We start from the raw sequence: 19,078 nt of genomic DNA on the forward strand, positions 1-19,078 counted from the left end.
ACGCACACCTATGTTTTTTAGACGTAAAAACTCGGCTCCTCAGAGCCAATTCCCCACAGCTGCCTTCGTCCCCCTACGAAGGCAGCCTCAGCCTTTTGATGAGGCTCAGGCCAAACCCCAGAGAATCGCAGCAGCTAAGAACTGCCCTTGCTGCCATTTCGCCAGTTAACAGCTGACTAGCCACGAACAAAGCGTCAAATAAATGCTCCAAAGGTTCCCCTCCCACTCAGAGTAAAGTCCAATGGCTCACACAACTGCAGGCGATGGTCCCCACCTCTGAGACGCCACGTCTTAGCCCTCCGTGGCCTCTCGCTGCTCCAGGCACACTGGCCTTTCCTGCTGCTCCCTTGACAGTCCATGGCAGCTCCTGCCCCAGGGCCTTTGCACTTGCCAACCCCACCTGGACCACTCTTCATCTGGTATTTGCTCAGCTCGCTCCCGCACTGCAGTGAGGTTTCATGAGGGAGGCCTTCCCTGATGGCTCCTATCAACTCGAAACTGCACACAACCCTCAACCATCACATGCATTTCTTCTCCATGCTTTCCTCTCCTCCTCAAGATTCACTGCCACCTGACTGATATACACTTGGGTCCAGGGTTACAGACTGTCTCTCCGGCCCACATGACAACATAAGCGTGAGGTGGGCAAGATCTCTGTGTTAGGCACTGCCACAGCCCTGTGCCCAGACCGGGGCCTGACACTTGGCACCAGATGGAACGAGGGAGGGAAGAAGCAGGAGAAGGAGGGAGAGGGGCAAAGAGGAAGGAAAAGGGGGAAGCCAGGAGGAAGAACGGAGGCAACAGTGGTCAACGACTATGTTCCCTTTTATTCTGTCAACAGGAAGACTGGTCATTTCCACTGCACCCACTCACACCCACTGGTCCAGAGAAGATTCCTGCTTCCCTCAAAATAACACAAGAGACTCAGGGTCTCAAACTCAAATCCCTCAAGGGCCAGGGACATACCACGACAGAAGGAAGCAGACTGTGTAATACAAGAGGGAGTGCTGGGCACCGTGTAGACTAGGGCCGCACTCCTCCGCGGAGCTCAAGTAATGCTGTGGGGGGCAATGGCCCGAATAGTGACACAACTTCTCGTTATTCTAGAAAACCTGCATTGTTAGAAGGGGAAATATCTTCACGTTTAAATGTTTTGCTCACATTTTCTAAAATCGCTATGGCAACCAAATGATCAAACCAGCAGGCCTGTAAGACACAGACGTTTACAAGTATGAAGCAGATTCCTTCCTTAACTCCCCCTAGCCACACAGAGGCCTCAGTTTTTCCATCTGTAGAGTGGGAAGGAGGATGTTACCTCTCTCTCTGGGCCTTGGCGGGGTAGGGGGGGAAGATGGAACGAAATCCCACGTGGATGATACTGTCACAGAACAAGTGTCTAATCGATGTTAGCTAACACCGTATAATATTTCTCTCACACACACACACACACACCCGTGTCTCCGATCACACTTACCGGGTCGTGGATGGTTTCAGAGAACAGAGGCGATCGGTCCGAGAAGCAGGACAACACGAGCTGAATCAGCACGAGGGAAAAGTAAATGTAGAAAGTGACATCGCGAAACACGTCAATTTCAGCACCCTAGAAGTGTGGCAAGGAAGGAGGAAGAGAAGGTCACTTTCTGGAAGCAGCCTGCAGAGGCCAGGGAGCAGGTGCAGACCCAGTAACAAGCTTTCCTGCCCTAACAGAAGAGAGGCAGTCCCATCACGGTGTGCTCCCGGATGCCTGGTGAGGGCATCCAATGTGGCAAAAGGAGGCTCAGGCTTGAGAGTTAACCAGCCCACGTTCAAGGCCTGGCCCTGCTCGTACTGGCCACGGGGTTTCGTCAATTCACTCAGCCTCTGTGCACTTGAGTTTCTCCATGGATAAACAGATCAGTGGTTCTCAATCACAGAGGATTTTGCCTCCCAAAGAACATCTACTAGCATCTGGAGACATTTCTGTTCACCCTAACTTGGGGTCTGCTACTGGAATCCATGGGCAGAGGCCAGGGATGCCCCGCAAACATCCTACAAAGGTCAGGACAGTCTCTTACAACAAAGACATCTCCGGTCCAAAATGTCCATTAGTGCTGAGGCTCAGAAACCCTGTCGGAGTAATTGTCAGCAGTCGGTAAGATTCTTCGCGGAAAAAAACCTTGGTCAAGTATCGGGCCCCCTAGGGGGGCAGCCGCTCTGCGAACACCACTCCCCGCTCAGCTCTGGTGCACACTGAAGATTATCTACAGTTGACTTGCCTTGCTGTTCACTGCTGACTGGGGCTCAGAGGGTGGTGTGCACCTGTCTGGGGCTCCCACCCCTAGAGAACCCACATGAGCCCCTGAAGCTACACAAGTAAATGGGGCTCTGAAGAAAGAAGGTTCTAGATGAAAGGCTGAATGAGCTAGCAAAATCCCTGGGGGAAGAAGCTGGGCCCATATACTATTCATTGTCTGGATCCCAGGGCAATGCACGATTTCCGCATAAGCTGGAAGGAATAAGCACCTTTCCCAAGGGCCGCTCGAGGCCACCACTTACCTCTTTTAAGGCAGTCATGATTTTGGATCTCAAGATGGCAAGGGCGCACAGTAGGGCTACAAGCCAGAAAGTGAGCATGATCCCTGAGGACTGGACTCCCTTCCTTCTCTCGAGCTGAATTAAAAAGGTAGCAAGCAGCTGGAAGAGAGAAGCATACAACAGGAGTTGTCACAAGACCGGGCCCCACGGCCGCCCACAATCCCGGCAGCTGTCAGGACTGGATCAGCGCTGTCCTCAGCTCAGTGGTGCAAAAAACAGCCTGGGTGGGGGGACCTGGCTCCAGGACCAGCTCCGCTCTCACCTTGCTGGGTGACCCTGAGCAACTCACTGAGCTTCTCTGAGCTTCCGCTGCCTCATCTGCAAAATGGAAATGCCAATAGCATCTAACTTGAAGGTTGTGGGAATTTAAGAAGATCATGAATAGATCTGGGGCAGGATGAAAAGTTGGGGGGGAAGCTCAGTTTAGAACAGATGTAGGCAGGGTACCTGGGTGGCTCAGTCGATTAAGCCTCCGACTTTGGCTCAGGTCATGATCTCACCGTTGGTGGGTTCCAGCCCCACATCGGGCTCTGTGCTGACAGCTCAGAGCCTGGAGCCTGCTTCGAATTCTGTGTCTCCCTCTCTCTCTCTGCTCCTCCCCTGCTCATGCTCTGTCTCTGTCTCTCAAAAATAAGTAAACATTAAAAAAATGTTTTTTGGAACAGACATAGGCCCACTTTTTCTTGAATGAATGGGCATGGCTGAGTGCCAATAAAACTTTATTGACAAAAACAGGCAGTGGGCCAAGCCTTTATTTACAGGTAGGAAGACCTGTGTTCAAATCCCATCCCTGACTGGGAAGAATTCTTCTCTGGGCAACAGTGGTAACTGTTCTCCTTCAAAAGGAAATGAAGCTTACTTTTAATCTACCTACAATTACGCATGTCACCTACAGGGGACTTTATGAGAATGATGGCTGGCGGGGGAGAATGGGATTTTATGTCATTCCTGACACCTGAGGCTATTACTTCCATTTCACACCGATTTTACGATCAGGGAGAGAAAACAAATGATAAAACTACTTTTTCCTCTACAGAAGGAACTGCCACGGTCATTCTCCAGACAGGCAGAGCTGGCCTCCCGAGGCGTGTCCCCAAAGCCAGTCACGAGGAGCTGAAGGGTCACCCACGGCCCCTGCCCTTACTCCCCAGAAACACAACCGCCTGTCTGTCCTCATCTATGCACCTCGGGTGGGGGGGGGGGGGGCGGGGAATCTCTCTCACTCCCTACAATCTATCAGAAACTTGCAGATCTGCCATCAAGGCAGATCCTCACTTTAGCCACTGCTCACCCTGGCCTCAGCCCCCTCCCAACACTCTGGGTCACCCCACGGGCCCCCCACTGGACTCCCAGCTTCCAGTTCTGCCCCAACAATTCAATCCGTTCTCCACTCAGAGGCCACAGTCAGCTTTTCAATACACAGAGCCAGGCGTGACACACCCTCGCTCAAAACCTCTCCCTTCAGGACTTGGGGTTTCAACCTGGGGTCCAAGGACGGGCTGTGGCTGGGACCCAGAGATCCATGAACTTGGACAGGAAAACATCTATAGCTTCACTTTCTCTCATCAGCATCCCCAGCTGTGAGTGATGGCAATAAACCACGTAGTATTAGTAGTACCTGGGACACTGTCACCATTAGAAATCCCACCTGAAGGGGTGCCCGGGTGGCTCAGTCGGTTAAGCGTCCGACTTCGGCTCAGGTCATGATCTCACAGTTCATGAGTTCGAGCCCCGCATCGGGCTCTGTGCTGACAGCTCAGAGCCTGGAGTCTGCTTCGGATTCTGTGTCTCCCTCTCTTTGCCCCTCCCCAGCTCATGCTCTCGCCAAAAGAAACATTAAAAAAGAAAATTTTAAAAGAAATCCTATCTGAAAATATACAATTGAAGACGTTACATGTCCAACTATCACATATAGTTATCACTGCTCGGGAATTACAGAGGCATCCTACCCGCTGGTAGATCTTGATTTGAAATGCATATATCTATTTTGCTTCTTAATCTTTCACTGCATTTATTTATTTATTTATTTATTTATTTTATTTTATTTATGAATGACAGAATGTGCGCAGGGGAGGGGCAGAGGGAGAGGGAGAGATCTTAAGCAGCCTCCATGCCCAGAGCAGAGCCAGTCTTGGGGCTCTGTCTCATGACCGTGACATCAAGACTGGGATGCTTAACCGACTGAGCCACACACACACCCCTTTTGCTAACTGGTTTTACTCAACAATGGATAAACACTGTATGGCAAAACCATGCCACCAAATACACTGAGCAGCTTGAAAAAAAAACAAAAAAACCTCTCTGGATTCACACAACAGGTCAGAGAAGTCAGCCTCAAACTGCCCCAGCCAGCAGAGTGCCATTCACATGACGTTCTGGAAAAGGCAAAGTGACACGGACAGAAAACACACCAGTAGTTGCCAGGGGACAGGGGTGTGGAGGTTGGGGCTGCCCACAAAGGGGGGGCAGCATGACGGAACTTTTGGGGGTAATGGGCTGCTGCGGATCTCGGTTGTGGAGCTGGCAGTGTAAGTGGGTTTATCAAAACTTAGGAACTTATTTAAGAAGAAAAAGTGAGTCCTACCACATGTAAGTTAAACCTCAAGTGGAAACATAAATGTAATCACAAATTCTTCACATATATCAATGTGTGTGCCTGAAGGGTGTCCTCTGTGCTCCTATGCATTTGTGTTAAGGACATTATCCTGAGACCTGACTGGCCAGGGAGAAAGGGGCCCATGGCGCAAGGAAGTTTTACAACCCAAGTTTGGGAATGAAGAACAAAACCAAACCCACTTAACCTGAAGCTCAAGGTCCTATGAGGTCAGCCCTCTGCCCTTGCTGCCGTCCCAGCTGCCCTCCCCCACTCTTACTCCCTCTCCCTCAGCCACACAGGCCAACTCTCCATTTCTTCCTGTGACCCCAGGACTGTTGCACGTGTTATTCTCTCCAAATGGAGAGTCCTCTGCCCGCAGACTATGCAACTTTGTAACATCCTGCTCATCCTTCAGCTTCAGCTCCATCACCCCTTCCTGCCTAGCCCCCAGACCCAATACATTTGCCAAACTTCACCCTTGCAGTGCTTTGCACAAGAGCAAACATTTTGTGTCTTTTTGGGGACTCATTCGTCGAGTGTCTGTTCGCACAACCAGACATATACTCCATGAGGACAGGAACTGCGTCGGTCTTGTCTCCAACTCCTGGCCCGAGAAAACTAGGAGGCTGCTGGTGCCGCCTGTGACTTTTTCAAGAGGAGCCAGATTTTTGGATTTTTACCGGGAGATGTGAGATCTTCTCATTTCTTTTTTCAGTTTATGCATTCACTTTGAGAAACAGAGAGAGGATGAGCAGAGGCGGGACAGAGAGAGAGGGAGAGACACAATCCCAATCAGGCTCTGCACGGTCAGTGGGGAGCCAGAGGCGAGACTCGAACTCACGAACCCATGAAATCACGACCTGAGCCGGACGCTTAACCGACAGAGCCACCCAGGTGTCCCGAATTTCTAAACGCTGGCTGCTAGTTTTGGTCTCCGTGGGGCCTGGTACACGGCTGGCTCCTACTTACCATAGTGATGCCCAAGAGGGTTGGGCTGACCAGAAACACTGGGGCCAGGAATTTGCCCCAACTTCTTTCCCAGAAAGAGTAGAAGAGGTCTGCCCAGCAGACGATCCACAGCAAAAATCCCAAGGCCTGGAAAAGAAGTACACACGTCTTACAAGGGACAGCAATGGAACTTTCCCTAGCACCCCCTGTCCCACAACTCCCCACCAAAAAGCTCAGCCTTGGAGGGACCAGTCAAGCCCTCAACCATCAGCTGTCTTTAGACATAGCACACCACACACCCTCTGGAACACGCGCAAGTCCTGGGGAGGGGGAGCCACCCTCTGGGGCATCACACACCAGTTTGTAACCAGAGTACGACGTCCTCTCATACCCTCTCATACTCTCGTTGTCCGTGCACTGCTCTTCCCTTCCCCTGACAACTCAAGATCTCAGTCTACGGCTGACCTCCATCTGCCACCCTGGATGCTTGCATAAGGCCCCTCCTATAATAAGCGTTCATTAAACAACATGCATCCAACCCAAGTTCACTGGGGGCCCACTAAGGGCCACATACTTTTCAAAGTGCCAAGGATACAGCAGGGAACAAAACACAGAAAAATCCGTGCCTCTGTGGAGCGGAGACCCTCGTGGGAAGAAATGGGCAAGAAACAAACTGGAAAAATATAGAACACCAGAGAGAGTAAGCGACATGAAAAGGTAGCACATGACACAGGGTGGTCAGGAAAGGCCTTTCCAATCTGGTGACCTACAGGTAGTGAGCCAAACGTGGCTATCTGAAGGAAAGAACAATTTCGGCAGAGAGAACAGCAAGTGCAAAAGCCCTGAGGTATGAACATACGTGACTGGCTTATGGTTGCTACGTAATGAGCAATGAGTGCGGTAGATGGCTGAAGACGAACCTGGGGCCAGATCAAGCTGGGCCACTGTGAACATTTTATTCCCTGTGGTAAGAAGCTACTGGAGGGCTTTTAGGCAAGGCTTTTGTTTTGTTTTTTGGTAAAATCTGTTTTACTTTTTTTTTTTTAATTTTTAAAGACTGTTTCTCAGTTTTGTTTTTTTTTAAGTTTATTGATTTATTTTGAGAGAGAGAGAGAGAGAGAGCACGAGCAGGGGAGGGGCAGAGAGAGAGGGAGAGAGAATCCCAAGCAGACTCCGCACTGTCAGCACAGAGCCCTATGTGGGGCTCGAACTCACAAACTGTGAGATCATGACCTGAGCCGAAATCAAGTCAGATGCCTAACCGACTGAGTCCCCTAGGCGCCCCCTGTTTAACATTTTAAAGGGAGACGTTGCTCTCCCCAAAAAGTACAAAGTGCTCAAGAGAAAGACATTGGATCTAGTTGAGGACCGGGAAATTGACAGCATTTCACGTGGTATGAATGAGACGGGTTTCCATGAGGGTCCTATGGGCAAAGGGAGAGCCTCGGTGAAACCACTCAAGTTTCCCTCTTTCTATGGAAATCAGTCTTGGGAAATATGAAAACCAAAAGAGACCCCCCGTGACTAAAAGCAGCACAGGATCTGGACAGGATCCCGAGCTGGGGTTGGAGGGGGGTGGGGGCGCTGGAAAGGACAGTATTGGGACAAGTGACAAAATCGGACGCAGGCCGTAGATTCTTTTTACAAGTATTACGCCCATGGCCTCCACTAACTGTACTGCCATTACGTGAGAGAATATCCCTGTTTTGAGAAAAGACACACTGAAGAATCAAGGGTCCATGTGGCAGGGATGGTTCCAATTCTCAGATGGTTCAGGAAAAAATAAACGCGTCCAGGGAGAGTGCCAGAGCAAAGCACAAAACAAAGGTGGAAACGTGTTAGAAATTGTGAACGTGACTAGCAGGTGTACAGGGCTAGCGGGAGCTCCTGGGATCTTCCTTGCCGAGCTTCCGCAATTTGAAATTATGTCAAGGTAACAACACTTTTGGGGTAATAAAAATGACAGCCTCGGGTCATACGGCCAGCGAGCCGAGGAGCCAGCGTCTGCACCCACGTCTGAACCCAGAGCCTCAGCCTTTATCCACCACATCACTCGTCCGCCTTCTAGAAAAAGGAACTCAGGGCCAATGAAGTACAAGAAGCAGGTCAGTCTTCACAGCCGCCACCCCCACCCAAGCACACCCCACCTCCCCCACCAGGAGGAAATGCCAAGCGACTCACAGTTTTGGTTTTGTTGAGATATGTCATCTGAATGTAGCCCCGGTCATGGTGGCAGAGATAGAGGAAGTAGAAAGGGAAGCAGACCCAGAGATAAGAACAAGGCACCCACACGAGGACGGTGTTCTGAAAGCACTTGGTGAAGTCGGGGTTGCTGGTGTTCCATGTGACACTCCACTCCTGCGGACAGAAACACAGGGTCACAGTCAAGAGGCTGCACCAAAGAGGCACAAACATCTGCATGGAGTTCAAAGCTAGATACGACGGGTTGAGGAAGACAGACAAGGCCCTCCGTCCACCTGAGGCCTTCTGAGGCAGCGCACGTAAACTGGAGAGACCAGGAGCCAGCAAGACCATGAAACAAAAAATAAGAAATAGAGGGGCGCTTGGACGGCTCAGTCGGCTCAGACGGCTTCACTTCGGCTCAGGTCATGACCTCCCACTTTGTGGGTTTCAGCCCTGCGTTGGGCTCGGCGCAGACAGCTCGTAACCTGCTTGGGATTCTCTCTCTGCCCCTCCTGCCCTCAAAATAAATAAACTTAAACGTTAAAGAAAGAAGGAATCGAGGTAGGCCCTGTCTCACATAAGAGGTCCTAGGACCTGTCCCAAGTTCCACAATCGTACAAGAGATGGGCACTGCCATTTGGAGGAACCCGGAAGGGTATTCTCCTGTCAGCTAAGGAATCCTTTGGTCGTCATGAATCATTCTACTTTGCAATCTTGTCAGCTGAGGGCTTTAGAAAGTCTGCTTCATCCCCACCACTGCCAGGATCACGACCATTAGCATCACCTGCATCGGCATCATGGCTAACCCCCAAACGACAGTCCTCTGTACTAAGGGGACCCTATTCTAAGTTCTTCATATGGATTGCCTCCCTTCATTCTGTGAGTACTTCATCATTCCCCTTTCATGAGGGAAAGCTAAGGCACACAGAGGTTTGGTGATTCGTTCCTGCATCACCCCGCTGGTAAGATCTGAAGCCCAATTCGAACCCAGCCAACTTGGTTCGGAAGTCCCTGCACCGAACCACTAAGTTATCCAGCCTCAGAAATAAATTTGGTTTAATTGTTTATTTTTTTTAAAAAACCCACATGTATTTCATTAGAAACATGCCAAATAGGAGCGCCCGGGAGGGCTCAGCGAGTTGAATGTCTGACTGGATTTTGGCTAAGGTCATGATCCCAGGGTCGTGGGATCGAGCCCAGGGTCATGGGATGGAGCCCTGTGTTGAGCACTAAGCAGAGGGTGGAGCCTGCTTAAGATATTCTCTCGCTCTCTCACTCTCTCGCTCTCTCTTTCTCTGCCCCTCTCCCTCACTTGCACCCTCTAAAATAAAAAGCTTTTAACTTAAAACAGAAACATGTCGGGGCGCCTGGGTGGCGCAGTCGGTTAAGCGTCCGACTTCAGCCGGGTCACGATCTCGCGGTCCGTGAGTTCGAGCCCCGCGTCAGGCTCTGGGCGGATGGCTTGGAGCCTGGAGCCTGTTTCCGATTCTGTGTCTCCCTCTCTCTCTGCCCCTCCCCCGTTCATGCTCTGTCTCTCTCTGTCCCAAAAATAAATAAACGTTGGAAAAAAATAATTAAAAAAAAAAAGAAACATGTCAAACAGATAAGTAGCCAGACACGTAATCAACAGAATGGGTTTATCTGCCCAGGAAAAAAACTTTCAACCAACAGTTAGGACTTCTATAATGAAGAACTGAATTCGAGTCCTGATTTGACCACTGACCAGTTACACAACTTTGGGAAAGTTACTCCCCAACCCGTGGGTCTTAATTTCCTATTTCTACCATGACTGGGTCAGGTAAGATTAGAGGTCTAAAACAGGTGGCCCTCAGGCCAATTCGGCCCAGAGACAGTTTGTCGTTACTCCTGTTTTCGCACGCTTTTAAAAATCATCTTCGCTTAGCTGCCAACATCCAAAATCGGGAAACTTCATGAAAAAACTTAGATCTGGCTTCTCTCAGAAAAGCAGGAAAGTCTGGCAGCACGGAACCCAAAATCCTGTTTTACAGCCGTCGCCAGGTTAGGACAAGGTCAAGGCCCCATGCAGCCTACTTCTCACCCAGCAATCTCTCCCCACCACTGGCCGACGTGCCTTCCAGAAAGCTCCAGAGATCCCCGATCCCAACTGCCTCCACACATTCAGTTCAGCGAGACCACCAAGGAACTCCAAGGAACCTGGAATCTTAGGGCTCCGTGACAAGCCTTAAAGCCACATCAAAGAACATTGAAAAAACAAGAAGGTAATGGGAACAGAAAGATCATTTCACTTAAAAAGCACGTTTGACTATCTGATCGAACTACAAGCTTCGAGCTTCTCAGAAAAGAGACCTCGTTATACACAACAACGTGAATATACTTAACGCTACTCAAGTCTACGCTTCAAAATGGTTATTAAGATGCTTAATAAAAAGAAAGGATTTGACTTTTAAAAAGAGTGAGCAAGTGAGGGAGCTCTGGGTATTAACGAGGCACCTGAACGGCTTCTTCTGAGGTGTAATTATTCTACGATATCAACAATTATTTTTTCCGGAACCAAGAACAAGAAATCATTGAAAAATAAACTTAAAAAGGTCACCACACACAAAGGGGTTAGCTGGGAAACTTCTAGACACAAAGAAACCCGAAAAAGGACAAAAGTCATGCCTCTGGGGACTTGGGCATGTGGAAGACGGCCTTGTCAACAAGAACGTGATCAGGAAAAAGAATGATTTATGTCGAAGACCCATTATTTTAACTACTTTCACGCCACTTGTAATTCTTCAGGGGGTGGTGCAAACGAGATTGAAATGCTGGCGGTTGTGTTACATACAGAGCCGTTCCTTGACCAGTTGCCAGAAAAAGCTCATTCCAAAGGAATGTGGCCTTCTAGTGAAACACAATGCTGCGCCTTAATGTAGGCACTTAGGTATACCAGAAGGTCGGTTCGTGTGAGACATCCCCAATTATTCCTTGCCTGGACTCCCGCAGCCATTTCCTAACCATTCCCCCGCTTCAGCCCTCCGGGCCCCCCCTCAGGGCTTCCTTCCACCCACCGCAGCCAAGTTACCTTACGTATCCAGACATCCATTCATGCATCCAGATACATACCTACCCCCCCCATCCATGAGCCCGTCCACACATCATCCATCCACTAGTCTATCTAGCCAGCTACCCGCTCACCCATCCGTGCACCAACTCCTCCACCTACCCACCCAAGCATGCATCCACCCATCCACCCATCCTCTACAAATGCAACCATGCATGCACACATGCCCACCCATCAACCACCCACCCACGCACCCAACCACCCAAGCATCCAGCCATGTTTCTCTGTGTTAATTCTAGGAGCTAAAAATTTTTCAAATCACACACAACGGCATACATGTGGTGAAAGAGAAGCCTCCCTCCCCGAATCTGCAGCCCCCATTCCACCCCACAGGCAAAACTACCATTGCTAACACCCAAGTATCTTCCAGATACACTATTTTGTTTCCCCAGAAAGCACAATACATAACCCATTCTGTATCTCGCTTTTTAAAAAAATATCAGACGCTGATTTTAATCAATAAAATAGAGGTCTTATTCCTTTTATTTTTTTAATTTTTTTAAATGTTTATTTATTTTTGACAGAGAGAGAGAGAGTGAGCAGGGGAGGGACAGAGAGAAAGGGAGACACAGAATCCAAAGCAGGCTCCAGGCTCTGAGCTGTCAGCACAGAGCCCGACGTGGGGCTCAAACTCACAAACTGTGAGATCATGACCTGAGCTGAAGTTGGATGCTCAACTGACTGAGCCGCCCAGGCGCCCCTAGAGGTCTTATTCTTGAGAACTTAATTTTATTTCTTTTGAAAAAGGAAAAGTGACCAGCCATCTTCCCACCCCGAGTCCCTAGGTCCTATCTGTAGGAGCAACCATTATTGTTTTTTGTGCATCCTGCCAGAAACTATTTTATGCGTGTATATTAACAAAAATACATATTTTCTGTTACCAAATGGAAGGCCACATACTCCTTACACTGTTCTGTCCCTTGCTTTTTTCTCTGAAGAATTTTTTTTTAAGTTTATTGAAGTACTCTCTGCACCCAACGTGGGGCTCAAACTCAGGACCCTGACATCAATAGTCACATGCCCTTTCAACTGAGCCAGCTGGGCGCCCAGCTTTTCTCACTTAATAACAGATCTGAGGGGCGCCTGGGTGGCGCAGTCGGTTAAGCGTCCGACTTCAGCCAGGTCACGATCTTGCGGTCCGTGAGTTCGAGCCCCGCGTTGGGCTCTGGGCTGATGGCTCGGAGCCTGGAGCCTGTTTCCGATTCTGTGTCTCCCTCTCTCTCTGCCCCTCCCCCGTTCATGCTCTGTCTCTCTCTGTCCCAAAAATAAATAAAAAACGCTGAAAAAAAATTAAAAAAAAAAATAATAATAATAATAACAGATCTGAAAGGTCATCCTACACTGCACACAAAGTGTTTCCTCATTCTTTGTTCCAGTTGCTTGGTATTCCGCTGTATGATGGACTTGACTTTATTTGACCAGCCTCCTGCTGAGTGGGCACTGGGTTGCTCTAAGAGACAAGCAATGCAGCAGGGATTTGACAACCTGGAAAGTGCCTCATTTCCCACACACGCAAGCATATTTATAAGATGACTTTCCAAAAGGGAACCCACTGGGACAAAAGGTGCCTGCTTTTAAAATTTAGACAGACATTGCCCCCCACGGGGGTATCAATTTATACTCCACCTAACAAGGCACAAGCACGACGAGTTCCCCAACACCGTGTATTACAAGCTTTCTGACCTCTGCAGACGTGGTGGTGGAAAATACCTCTCTGGAGCTTAAATTCCTTTTCCCTTGGTGTTGAGTGAAATTGGAAGATCTTTCCATGTGTGCTTAAAAGCAGTAACACTCTCCTGCTCAGAGGAAAATCTACAGACTTAAACATCTGTGTTAACAGGGGGGCTTGGGTGGCTCAGTCGGTTGAGCGTCTGACTTCAGCTCAGGTCATGATCTCAGGGTTCATGGGTTCGAGTCCTGCGTCGGGCTCTGTGCTGACAGCTCAGAGCCTGGAGTCTGCTTTGGATTCTATGTCTCCCTCTCTCTCTGCCCCTTCCCCACTCGCACTCTCTCTCTCTCTCAAAATTTTTTTTAATATTTGTGTTAATAAATAGGACAGATCTGATTGTCCTCTCCCCTCTGGGTAACAACCTCAAATGGCTCCCTATCACCTTCAAAAGCTGATCCTTGCTACGGCTCATGAGGCCTTCCACATTTGAGCCCCATCTGTTTCTACTATAATTTCTCTCACTCCAATGTGTCAACACAGGCATTCGCTCAAAGAAGCATGTACCAAGCACACGTCAGGCATTGTTCAAGGCTCTTGAGATTCAAGAGGGCCAGGGTTCCTGCTTTCAAGGCAATCCCCAGTTGCTGGTCAAATCAATGGTTCTTTGGGATACTTCTTGCTAGATGCTCTCCCTGCAATGTCTTTCCGCTGTCACAAACTCCTACACATCCTTCAAAACCCAACTTGGATATCTCTTTTAAGAAGTTTTCCTTTCCCCCAACCCTGCTCCAAAACGGCTTTCCTCCCCACCTCCAACCTTTGCAATGATTTTTTTTTTAATTTTTATTTATTTTTTGAGAGAGAAAGAGACTGGGTGTGAGCAGGGTATAGGCAAAGAGAGAGGGAGACACGGAATCCAAAGCCAACTCCAGGCTGTCAGCACAGAGCCCGATATGGGGCTCAAACTTCTGAACCATGAGAGCATGACCTGAGCCGAAGTCAGATGCCTAACCCACTGAGCCACACCTCTGTCCTACAAGGACCATGCAAGGACCTCAGTGCCAGGACCATGTGTGTTTACTCTTCGCTCCTCTCCTCCTAACCTGGCAGGTACCCAGAAGTTACTGGGTACCCATGCCATGCCTCCCCCCCACCTCCCCTGCCCAACATCATTTCCTACTTTGCTTTAAAGAAAAAAATAACGCATCCAAGTAGAACCTGGCTAGGATCCCCGGCTTTCTAGCTACGGCCTGAAACTCAGGCCCTGACCTCGTGCGAACCCGTGCAGGTCACCTCACTTGTCCAAGCCTCAGTCCCCTCACCAGTAAAATGGTCAGGAAAATGCAAGGGCCTGGAAGGGTTTTGGCCACTTTCAAACGACCTGGCACGAGAGGTGCTTCGCCCAGGACTGGCCGGGTCCAGAGACGAGCGGTGACTGTCAGCAGCAGATGCTAATAATTACTGATGATCGCCACCACTGTCACCAGCACGGGCCGGAGTCAGGAAGCTTAAAGCGCAGAGAAACGCTCGAATCAGGAAGTAAGCAGGAGGAAACCAGGGAGCATCTAAGGACACGGGACTCTGGCAACGGGAGGCCGAAAACCACTCAGCTCAGCGAAGGAGGCGCTGGCTCTTCAGAAGCAGCTTCCCGCTCAAAGCCACACGCCTGCTACACGCCAGCCCTGACCCGGAGGGAGAGGCGGGAGGGGGAGGCCGGGGAGGAGGGGCACGGGAAGAGGGAAGATGGGCTTCTGAACGTTGACGCTGCACTGCTGTGGGAAGCAGACATTAGGCTACGGGCCCCCTGCCTCAGCCGGCCAACGGTGGCCCTGACGACCGTCACCGGAGGGCAGACAACAGCGTCAGGGCCTCCGGCGCAGCCCTCGCTGGCCGGGACTGGATGGAATCTTCTGTGCGAAGGGACCCCTGCCCTGCCTTGACCGTCCCCGGAGACCCGCAGCGCGACCCCACCACCCGGGGTTTCGTGGGCAACAGTGACGCAGAGGGACCGCTGGATGGCTTCGGGAAGGATCCCGATTCCTGGGGAGCCTGCCGGCCCCTCGTGGCTCCCCACTCCGGGGCTGGCCGCCACCCTGCTCCTCCTCCCCGCGGCCCTGCCCCCCGCATCCGGGGGGCTTCGGAAATCAGGCTGGCGTGACCTCCGCTCTCTGATTCTGAGGACGGAGCGGCCATCGGCCCGATGCTGGTGACAACACTCAACCTGGGGGAAGCCGGTCCAGGAAACAGTCAGTCACCAGCGCTGGCCCAGGAGGGCGCCCGGGGGGGAATGTGGTCCAAGGAACCCTTCGTACAGAAGGTGCGTCGCGGATTCCCCCGGCCGCAGCTTCTTCCACAGGACACCTCCACAGCTTGGTCACCCTTTTATGCTCCCCACCCCCCGCCCTTAGCGCCGACACTCGAGGATGTGGGGCATGAGCCCAAGTGGGCTTGGCCCGCGTGCTTCGGGAGTTCGTGAAATTTCTACTGAGCGGTGTCACCTCTCATCCGTCTCCCGGGGCAGAATAACGACAGGCAGCTGAGCACCTGACGTACCAGGCACGTCAGCCAGTCCTCAGAAGAGACGCTGCCACCAGCCCCATTACACAGACGAGAAAACCGAGGCACTAGGCAGGAAGATACCTTCCCAAAGGCCACGCTGCACTGGCTCTACGTTGTCCCCACCCCAACCCACACATACATCCCCCCTCCTCTAACAGCCCCTGGCCGTCGTTCATAAACAAATCCTCCTGCACCCTCAGCCACACACTCGGGGCAAAGCTCCTGGGCCAGGCCCTCATTAGAACCAGGCAATCAGCAGAGTCCTTCACCTGCTTGCTGGCGATTAGATCTAGAAGGGCCGCCTAATCCACATCAATCCCATCACAGCAAAGATGCTACTCTCTTGTCCCCAGTGATGGAGGGTGAGGACGTGGGATTTACAGATGTCTCGGCTATTTACGAGACAAGCACCAAAAGTTGGGAGGGGAAAGAAGTGTCACCACTATGAAGAACTGAGAACAAAGTGGACATTACAAAAGGTAGAGACGACCTATGACCCAGTGATAGCACTGCTAGGAATTTACACAAGGGACACAGGAGTGCTGATGCATAGGGGCACTTGTACCACAATGTTTCCAGCAGCACTCTCAACAATAGCCAAATTATGGAAAGAGCCTAAATGTCCATCAACCGATGAATGGATAAAGAAATTGTGGTTTATATGCACAACAGAATACTACATGGCAGTGAGAAAGAATGAAATATGGCCCTGTGTAGCAATGTGGATGGAACTGGAGAATGTGATGCTAAGTGAAATAAGCCATACAGAGAAAGACAGATACCATATGTTTTCACTCTTATGTGGATCCTGAGAAACTTAACAGAAACCCATGGGGGAGAGGAAGGAAAAAAAAAAAAAAAAAGAGGTTAGAGTGGGAGAGAGCCAAAGCATAAGAGACTCTTAAAAACGGAGAACAAACTGAGGGTTGATGGGGGGTGGGAGGGCGGGGAGCGTGAGGAGATGGGTATTCAGAGGGGAACCTTTTGGGATGAGCACTCGGTGTTGTATGGAAACCAATTTGACAATAAACTTCATATATTGAAAAAAATGAAAAAAAAAAATAAAAGAGATGAAAGAAAAATGGTTCTTGGTGCCATGGGGGGGGCAGGGGAGGTGCTGCTGGACTTCACCTGCAGTCCTTCCTCCCACAGCACCTCTCCAATAAATCCACTTTATTGTTTCACATACTTTTTTTAAGTAAGCTTCACACCCAATACAGAGCCCAACGCAGGGCTTGAACTCACGACCCTGACATGAAGCCCTGAGCTGAGATCAAGAGTCGGACGCTTAACCGACTGAGCCACCCAGGCACCCTTGTTTACACAAGTTTAAAATGAATTTGCTCTCACTTACAACAGAAAGCATCCAAATAATACAAGTTCTGATCCACTGAATCAACTTTTATACAAGACTGTGATTCAGAATTTAACATGCATGAATTTAGGGCTTATTCCACAACAAGCAGTAGTATACTTACTTTCTGGGTAAATCACTAATCTTCTCTGAGGCTCAAACAGTCCACCAGCCAAGTGGGGATACTGCCTTCTTCTCCCAAGGGGCCCATAAAAACCCATACATATGTTGATTATTACTATTATTTACAACCTCTTCAGCTGACTTTTTTAGAGCCCACTTCTTTCCTTCTGTTCTCCCCTTTTCCTATTCTTCCCCACTACCCCACCCCATTTCCCCAAAAAACTATTCCCTGGTCTCTTAAAGACACAGTTTCCTTCCTTATTTGCTGTGTGACCTTAGACAAGTTACTTAGCCTCTCTGAGCCTCATCTCTGACTAAGGCTAAGAATACCTATCTCCTAGAGCTATTCTCAAGATTAAATAAAATTGCATGCACACAGGGTCCTACACACTCAATAGAGAACTACTGTCAGTAACCTTAATTCTCACACCAGTAATGGAAATAAATGAAGTTTATATCGTTAAACTCTCAATATGGTGATCTTATGTTGTTATTGATAATAACAATACCACCTAGCATTAACTCAACACTACGTGCCAGGCATTATTTCTATGCGTTTGAAGTGAATTAATTCATTTAACCTCCATGACTACTTAGAAGGGAGGTTTTGTTTTGATGCCCCTTTGAGAGGTGAGGAAATTGAGACAGAGAAGACACACAGCTTGTATGTGATGAGGCTGGGACTCAAACTTAGAAAGTGTGATTACTGAGCTGTCCCCCAGGAATGGGTAACATGAATTTTAGCAGGCCCTTCTGGAGCTGCGCCTGCAACCATGGAAAATCTGGGCCAAGAAGATGTGAATCCTCAAATCGTCACCAAGTTCAGAACCCCCTACCTGTACTCACCGCCTATGGCTGCCGTTACAAATCACCACAAACTGGGTGGCTTCAAGGAACACAAATATTCAAACATACAGTTGCAGAGGTCAGGAATCTGAAAGGGGTCTCGGGCAGGGCTGCATTCCTTCAGGAGACTAATGGAGAATCCGTTTCCTTGCCTCTTCCAGCTTCTAGAAGCCGCCCACATTCCGTGGCTCACCGCCTCTGCTTCCATCTTCAAAGCCAAGGACACCAGACCAAGTGCCAGTCACACTGCTGCCTCTCTGAATTTACTCTCTTGTGTCTCCCTCTTGCACATACAAAAACCCTCGTGATACCTGGGCCCACCCAGATAACCCAGGACCCCTGCCGTCTCAAGGTCAGCTATGACCTTGAGCCTAATTGCACCCGCCATCCGCCTTGCCCTCTGCTGTGCAACATCACATAATCACAGGTTCCACGGACCAGGCCACGGGCATCTTTGGAGAGGCCATTATTCAGCCCACCAGGTGCCCTCAGGTTTACTCTGGTCCATCCTGAACTCCATTCAATGGCTCTCCCTCACCCTCACTCCTCTTGGCTGGGTCAGGTCGAGAAGCCACCCCAGTCGTGCCCAGCACAGGCAAGTGGCACCCCACACTTAGCTGGCCGGCCCCACTCGGTTCAACCAAGCTGGTCACAGAGGCACCGTGTGCCGGTATCTCCTCGGCCGGAGCCCCGCGGGGATTCCCCGCCGTTCTGATGCTCCGGCCTGGCCACGCAGCTTCTGGAGGGACACCAGACAGGGGCCTGCAGGCACAAGGGAAAGAGCTTTGCCCGGGGTCCTGCTAGCTGACCCCAGAACAGGAGGGGTGCAGGGAGACAACAGAGGGGAACTTAATTATGAATCTGAACTGCTCCTCTGTGCCACCTGAGTCTGGGAGTAAAGGTTGCTCTGACCTAGTTAATTACAAGGACGGACTCTGTAATGGGCATTCCACTGGGGCCTGAAGCGATCAGCTCAACAACGTATCACATTCCGCTTTCCACCACTAAGTGGACTATTTATCAGGACTATTTATCAGGACTATTTATCCACTAAGTGGATTATTTATCAGGAGAGTACTGTGTGCCAGTAACATCTGGAGGTCAAGGTTCTACTCTCAGAGTATCATTCTAGCAAAAGAG

The 19,078-nt window shown here is 50.1% G+C and overlaps 1 protein-coding gene across 4 annotated transcripts in view; it reads right to left on the reverse strand.

Annotated features, from left to right (window-relative positions):
* Window positions 1-19,078, reverse strand: part of ABCC1 (ATP binding cassette subfamily C member 1 (ABCC1 blood group)) — a 141,926-nt gene that overhangs the window by 89,929 nt on the left and 32,919 nt on the right. For 2 of the 4 annotated variants that reach the window (XM_086693001.1, XM_086693000.1), the window contains exons 2-6: window positions 18,477-18,700; window positions 8,300-8,476; window positions 6,140-6,265; window positions 2,536-2,673; window positions 1,475-1,600 (exon numbers count right to left, since the gene is read on the reverse strand). In XM_086693001.1, coding sequence (XP_086549127.1) covers window positions 1,475-1,600; window positions 2,536-2,673; window positions 6,140-6,265; window positions 8,300-8,326 — 417 coding nt within the window. In that variant the 5' untranslated portion in view covers window positions 8,327-8,476; window positions 18,477-18,700. The remainder of the gene's footprint in view (window positions 1-1,474; window positions 1,601-2,535; window positions 2,674-6,139; window positions 6,266-8,299; window positions 8,477-18,476; window positions 18,701-19,078) is intronic. The other 2 variants (XM_086692999.1, XM_086692998.1) reach the window with 1 other exon arrangement.

The sequence above is a fragment of the Puma concolor genome, chromosome E3, assembly GCF_028749965.1.
Source record: "Puma concolor isolate L17-30 chromosome E3, mPumCon1.1.hap2, whole genome shotgun sequence".
In the NCBI taxonomy this organism is placed as follows: Eukaryota; Metazoa; Chordata; class Mammalia; order Carnivora; family Felidae; genus Puma; species Puma concolor.